The sequence below is a fragment of the Microtus ochrogaster genome, chromosome 1, assembly GCF_000317375.1.
Source record: "Microtus ochrogaster isolate Prairie Vole_2 chromosome 1, MicOch1.0, whole genome shotgun sequence".
NCBI lineage: Eukaryota > Metazoa > Chordata > Mammalia > Rodentia > Cricetidae > Microtus > Microtus ochrogaster.
Genome location: NC_022009.1, coordinates 79,479,341 through 79,487,004, shown reverse-complemented (window position 1 = coordinate 79,487,004; position 7,664 = coordinate 79,479,341). Strand labels below are relative to the sequence as shown.

General features: G+C 44.3%; 1 protein-coding gene across 1 annotated transcript in view; it reads right to left on the bottom strand.

The window, feature by feature from the left end:
* Positions 1-7,664, bottom strand: part of Ahr (aryl hydrocarbon receptor) — a 36,440-nt gene that overhangs the window by 9,419 nt on the left and 19,357 nt on the right. Inside the window, exons 3-8 of the mRNA XM_005343854.3 lie at positions 6,968-7,071; positions 5,949-6,038; positions 3,396-3,519; positions 2,332-2,465; positions 844-1,046; positions 60-169 (exon numbers count right to left, since the gene is read on the bottom strand). Coding sequence (XP_005343911.1) covers positions 60-169; positions 844-1,046; positions 2,332-2,465; positions 3,396-3,519; positions 5,949-6,038; positions 6,968-7,071 — 765 coding nt within the window. The remainder of the gene's footprint in view (positions 1-59; positions 170-843; positions 1,047-2,331; positions 2,466-3,395; positions 3,520-5,948; positions 6,039-6,967; positions 7,072-7,664) is intronic.

The window sequence follows — 7,664 nt, the reverse complement described above, 5'->3', positions numbered from 1 at the left end:
CACATACACACACATGAAACAGGAAACATTTTAACAAGCTAACACGGTCTAGTACTCACTGCGGATGTGGGAATCTGCGCAGTAGAGCATGTCAGCAGCATGGACGAACTGATAGCCCGAGCCTCTGGTGCACAGCTCTACCTCCGTGTAGCCCAGGATGAGCTGCCCTCTGTTTCAGAAAAGCATCACATTGTAAGAGAACCGCCACACGTTCACGGGAGTGGGGGGGGGGTTGTTATTTCTACAAACACTGCAGCTGACTTCCAAAGTTTTCATATTAAAACATAGGAAACATCCCTTTGAATTTTATTATTTTTTTTATTTACTTACTATTTTCTGGCTATGAAGTCTCAGTGTTAGCCTGTTTTCTTCTTTTGAGTAAGGCCATTAAAATTAGGATAACCAAACATGAACGGACAGAGTTGACGATAAAATAAAACAAATTCTAAAACATGGAGTACTGAGACTGAGTTCAGAGACAAGGCCTAAGTCATGTCACTGCATGCTCCCATATGAAAGGAGAAAAAAACTAAAATGCTTTGGTATAAATTCTTGTAAACTAATTAACTTTGGATACTTATTTAATTTCTAAAGCTAAAAATTAAATAATATTTTTATAAAACATAAAATTAACCAAAATCTTAAGAATAATTCTTACAAGTATGGTAATATAAAATAAGATTATTTGTCAGACTGATAAAATTACCTTATTTTAGTAAGCAATACTGAAACAAAATGATTAATTGCTAATATAGCAGTGAATAATATCACATCCTAAGGCAAACGTCCCACACAATAAATCAAGCACATGTTTAGTAAAATGAGAGTGAAAGGCTCCCTTACTTGGCATCACAACCAATAGGTGTGAAGTCTAGTTTGTGTTTGGTCCTGAAGATGAAGTTTTTGGTTCGGATTTCCAGGATGGACGGTGGCTGAAGCGGGGTGGCGATTGCAAACAAGGCCAGCTGAGGGGGGAGCAGTGCCCCGTCCTTTCCTTTCTTGTTCTGTCCGTGCAGGTACTTAAGCCTCCCTTGGAAATTCATGGCCTAGGGAAAGTCATTAAAAGGAACAGTGTGTCAGAGTTTCATTTCCAGAGTTGCCATCCTGGCTCTTCTGGGGTTCTCGGGACTGCGGGACAGTTCCTTGCCCCTAGCATCATGGCAGGAGAGCCCTATCCTTTTTGTGCCCCAAACCACCTGGGCATTTCACCCTCCATGGATGGCTCTTTGCACACCAGACACTCAATACACATCTTCAAGGAAAGAGTGGCGGTTAAATCACTGTATTAACTTTCAAACATGTGTGACCTATATGACACAGCATGCCATAATCTTTCCTGAGAAAAATATACAACTTCATTAAAACAGTAAAATGAACCTTATAAAACTATATAAGGAATGCAGGGATACAAGATAAAGGGTGATTTTAGGAGACAAAAGAGAATTTAAAAATGGCTGTAGTAAACTTAGCTGATCTCGGAGCCTGTGGGACTCTGACTCACACCTCATACAGCACAAAGTAGAAGAAACTCTTTGTGCACAGAAATCCCACCTAACTCTGCTAACTGATCTTAGACAGCAGTTCTAGGAAAGACACCTCAATACACAGTTTGAATACCAGGCCAGCAAAACAACTGTAAAACATAACACTAACAAAACACACTGCTTTGTGTGGCTTAAGATGCAGCCCCTCTAGGCCTGTGACTCCCCAGGGTCACCTCAGGGTCTGTGCCTGCCGGGTGGCTCTCCAGGGTCACCTCTTGCCACAGCACTCCTGTCAGACGGTAACAAGGGAGTCACAAATAGTGGTGCTGTATTTGCACTTATCCCAGACATAGATACATTCATGCTTTTCCTGTATGCATGGCATCCCAAGTGCCAGGCATTCTACTGAAGAACGGTTGCTAATTCTTAGACTTCAACTTCTTTCTTTCAGAATACTCAAAGTTACAGGAACCAAGCTACGCCACTGAATTTCTACAACTTCAGCTTAAATGATAGGCTTTTACGAGCTGTGGAAGACTCCCAAACCCTGAGATACTAATTTGTGTGTGTGTGTGTGTATATGCGCGCGCGCGTGTGTGTGGTACTGGGTATAACTTTTCATGATTCTCCAGTTTTCTCCCTTCATCTACTGAACTATAGGTGCAGATCACCACACCAGGCTTTTACATGGGTCCTTGGTGTCCAAATCAGGTCCCCATTCTTGCAAGGCAAACATTTTACCAACTGAGCTGTCTTACTGGCCCTGAAATGTTAATTTCTCAAGGCTGCTTTCTTTTATCATATTAAGTCACTTCAAGAACTAGGATTTTAAGATTTTCCACCATACCAGAAAGCCAGACGAATTGTCCAGCAGACACCGCAGCCGGCATATGAAACACCTCTCCAGGAAAGACGCATTCTCTGGAGGAAGCTGGTCCGGGCTGAAGTAGACTGCCGGTGGCTGTGGGAGGCCATGAGCATCTGTAGAAACAAAACAGCAGGCTACTCACATTTTCTGTAGAAACTGAAGCTTTGTATAGTTAAAACGGCGACACATTTTAAACGGGAGCCTGCATTCAGAATTTAAAATACCATTTCAAAATTAATCCAAAAGCTCAAGCTTATTAGCAAGTCTGTGCTGTAGAACTTGACATCTGTTGCTTGTACCTCTGAGCTGCTGCTGCCAACTATGTCTGTATTTCTAGCTGTAGTTTTCTTGTCTTAGCAGCTTCACTGGAAACAGTGCTTATGCCAGGAAAAGCCTTTTGATTCTTGCACATGCTACTGTACGTTTCTGTGGGTACGTTTTGCTAACAACGACTGCACTGTGCAGTTGCTACCCTGTACACTCCTTCCGTCTTTCACAATGGCGCCATGGGCAGTTTTATAAAACACAGCGCGGCTTTGGGCATGGGCCTAGCTCAGCTGGTGAAGTGCTTACCATGCAAACACGACATTGAGTTTGATCCCTAGAATCCATGTCAAGAAAAGCCAAGGATGCAGGCTCATGCTTGCAATCCCAGGGTTGGGAGGTGCAGACAGCAGGATCCCTGTGGCTCCCATCAGCCTAGACTTCTTGGGGTTCTCCAGGCCAATGAAAGATCTTATTTAAAAAAAGTAAGATGGAGGTTGGTGACCTTTGGCCCCCACACAGATACCCACTAGTGGGCACAGACACGTATATATTCACATTGCTGACAATGCCACTCCTCTGATGTATGGTGTTCTTCACAGCCCTCATCTGCTAAACTTTCCTCAGCTCTCACAGTCCGGCTCTATCTGAGGCCAGAGACTAACACCACCTGACTCGTGCCCTGTCTTCAGCATGGAGCTCCATGCCCCCCGACTTCCCAGCCTCCTTCCACAGAATATTCCGAAGGCATCACTGCGGCCTCTGGTAAACCTCCTTACCATCTGCTGCCTGTGCGGAGTCTGTGCACTGTGTGGGGTTTAGACCCCAGTGCAGCTGGCGCTGGAACTCGGCTCGGTCTTCTGTATGGATGAGCTCATAGACACTCTGATGGATGACGTCAGACTAAGGAAAAGGAGCAAGAGGAAATAAAGCAGTGATTAGAAATGATCAGCTTTAGCAAAGCAGTTTCAAAACACATCAATATCAGTGGGCACGAGATAGCGACGGTGAACTGAACGAGATGATGGCCTGCGGAATCCCAGTCATTCGTGGTAGGGAAACCTGTGGACCAGCACTGTAACTGACTGAACGAGTTAGCTGCCATCACTTCCCGACACGAACACTCTGGTTCACAAGGCATCTTTCTGCTCCTCTGATGTGCCATCTTAAGGACTGGTTATAGTCCTTGTCCACTTCACACCAGCTGATGCCACGAGAGACCAGTGGTTCTCAAGACCCCCTTTGAAGTCACATATTAGATATTGACATTACAACTCATAACAGCACCAAACTAAAGTTACGAAGTAGCAACAAGACAATTTTATGGTGGGGTCACCACAATAGAGTAACTGTATTAAAGGGCCACAGCACTGGGAAGCCTGAGGACCACTGCTCTAACCCTCTGATCCATGAATCCCCTACCAGCATCTTATTCTGTCATCTCTAATCTCAACAGCATCTCACTGGGATCTCCTTCAGTTTCATGTGTGTTTTCTTTATAGGAACGTTCTTTCCAAAGAGACTCAGACTCTACAGCAAGAGATAAAGCCTTTATGGTACTCGCCCCATCCCTCCTCCCCGTGCCTCTCAGCCTTGATTGCAATGCTGAATTCTTAGTCTTCGGTAGAATTTGTTTTTCTTTTTTTCTTTTCCACTGAAACTCACAGCACATAGCACATTTTTTCTCCATCCTACGCAAACATATACGTGCAGGAAAGTCCCGTGTAGCCTCTTTATTTGGGATGATACCCAAAATTATCATTTTACTACTGTAGGTTAAGCACTGAAGGAGAAAGTTTGATCCTTTATCCACTGTATCACCTGAATCATTTCCCATGAATATGTCGCAACTCGTAGTTTTGAAAACTGAAATCTTAATCCCACACATAAAGAATGTACAAAGTACGCATACGGATGAGAAAAGTAAGTGGGAACATAGCGCATGTCTCAGTTACTTTTTCACTTTTGTTTGGTTTGACTTTGAGACAGAGTCTCACTATACAGCATGGATGTTCTGGAACTCACTAGGTAGAGCCGGCTGGGCTTGAACTCACAGAGATCCACCTGCCTCTGCCTCCCAAGTGCTCGGATTTAAAGTCATCACCACATCTGGGTTTCCTTTACTTGAGCCTTTTTAACTGATATAAACCATGGTATCATTATCAAAACCCTAAGTGATCCATTATGTTTCCAACAGGCTTTCTACTGTTAAACCCTGTTTAACAGTGGCCAGGTTCCATCCCTTTGATAATATGCATATATATTTTTTAAAATGTTATATATTACATATATAATAAGAACTACAGTCCATATACGTGTTAAAACAGTCTGTGGTACGTAGACCAGCAACCTTGTGGGACTGGCTGAAATGCAAAGTCATGGGCCACACTATGACCTACTGAAATGGAATATCTGGGAATGGAGCCCAGAGATCGTATCAAGTGTTTCAGGTGACGCCTCTGGCATTACATTGTGAGAGCCAGATTCGTGAGAGGAGCAAGCATCCACATGTGCTCACGTGAGTCTGCTCTCGGATCAGATCAGGTGTTCCAGTCCCTCACACACCAGCGTCTCTCAATTCTTCCAGCGCAGGGTCCTGCTGGTTTCCTACAGCGGCTCACAATTCAGCGCACGGTCCTGCTGGCTTTCTACTGCTGACCACCGCACACCATCCCTTCAAGGCTGCTGACACACAGCAGACACTCCCCCTCCCCAGATGTCTTGTCTGCTGCTGACGGCCCTTCTACCTTCCCCTGTGTCCCCTCATCAACCATCTGTGCGCTCTACATACTTCAGCTCAGCTTCAAGACACTTTTCAGGTTAATGCTCATACTCCAGATGCACCAGAACAAACAGTATAGGCCACACAGTCTTTCACACGTGCTTTTTCATGTGTCTCATTAATTCTCTGTTTTATGCGATAGCTCATGCCATCTAAAGGCAAATTTTCTGTCTGCTTCAAAACCTGACCTGCCTTAAAGTTTCTTTCTCTGGTCCCCTCCTGCCAGCATAGCAGTTACTATGTAACACAGACCTTCATCAGCAGAGTACTGAAAGATTCATGTATGTGTATATATGATATCATTAATGGATGCAAAAGAAACATAATAACCATGAAACAAAGCAACGCATCAGTGCTAGGCACTATCAATACTGAAAAAAACGCAACAGCCTAAAACATACTTTAAATTCTTGTAAGAGCACACATTTTAGTCAAGACTTTCCGTGTATAAATGGCCAACTTTGAGCTTACATTTTAAAATAGACAAGAGAGTATAAGGCTCATTTTCTAACAACAACCTTCATAAATGATGAAAGAGAAGTATATTTACTTGCTGGAAGCCCAGGTAGTCTTGGATAGTAGAGGAAGCGTAGAAGACCAAGGCGTCTGCTGTGACAACCAGAACAAAGCCATTCAGCGCCTGCAGAAGGGAAGGTGTGAGTCCGTCACTGGGAAGTACCAACTGCTAGGTAAACGCTGTTTCTCTTCATCATGAATACTGTATCAAAATGACTCCTGAAACACAGGTACACAGCATGTGGACTGGGCAAACGTACCAACGCCTAGGACTTGGCTGAGGGAAACTTACAACTAAATTTAAAGTCCAATCAGGTATGTGAATAAAATACCAGGTTTTCCTTATGCTCTAGATTTCTTCTTTTAAAGGCATTTCATCTAACATTTGATGAAATGAATGGCACAGCAAACATTCACTATAATTAATGCCTTTCTTCTTTAGGGAGGACAGCTGTCGGGGGTGAGGGGTGGCGGGATGGGACGGGATGACGGGACGGGATGATGGGAAGGGACAGGATGACGGGACGGGATGATGGGAAGGGACAGGATGACGGGACGGGATGATGGGAAGGGACAGGATGACGGGACAGGTCTCCTTATTGGATCTCTAGTGAAGACACCTAGACAGAAGACAGCACGGCTTCCAGCCAAAATTCCTCCAGCACTGATTGAAATTTAGATGCTTTCAAAGACTTATTAAAAAAAATGAAAACTTTTAATGGAAAGCACAATGCATGTAAAATGTAACACTCAAAGAATTAAATATAATTCTCAGCTATAAAACACATACATTAGTTAGCAGCTTAATCTAACTGTATTTTCATGTTTAAATGCATTACCTCGTGTGTTCTCCTTATTTCTATTGGCTCTAGCTCCTCCGTGTTCCTCTCTCCCTCAGTCTGTGCTACTACTATGTGATTAGTTCATGTATTACTATTATGATTAATCCAATACCCACTACAGTTCCCATGAGAGGCACAGGGACTCTCCAAAGGACCGGCCACCGAGGCTGCCCTACTGTGCTACCGGAAGGGACTGTATGACGAGAATTACCTGTAGTAAAAACTCTCCTTCCTGCAGGAGCAGCCCATCTCTGACTTGTGCTCTGCACTGATCCTGGCCTCCGTTCCGGTCAGCAGGGGAGGATTTTAACGCCACTGTAGGGGGATAAAAGAGGAAGAAGTAAGGACACAAACGGCACATACTAAACACGTCATATTAAAATTCGATAATAAAAACCGTCAAAGAGAGGATGTGAAATGCCGTGTGCAGGGTGCTGAGAGGTGACACAACCCAACAGAACCACTGTGACTTCAGCTTTTCAGCGTGCACTGTTGTCTCCTGTGGAAACACATGGCTGACGTCCTTGACCCAGGCAGATGCAAGCCTTAGCTCTTCCACTTACTAACCCTGCCAGCTCTCGAGCCTGCGGTAACTAATATGTGAAAGGGCGGTTACAAAGGAAAACGACCATCCTGCCAGGGTGTGACGCTGTGTGGAAGAGTAACGCTGGTGAACAGGAGGGCACCGCAGGGCAACACTCTAATAAACAGTCGCTCTAGTCGGGTGTTTGCAAGACTTTAAGGATTGCCTTATTAGAAAGAATACTCTCTTAAACACCTGTGTTCCGATCCCCCTGATCCCTTTCTAATCCGTGGTGTTTAAATGCTGACTCAGCAGGCCTCGGGAATTGCTTTGTTAGATTTTTAGGTCCCACCGCTTGGGGAAAGCTTTCTTAGAAGCACAGCAT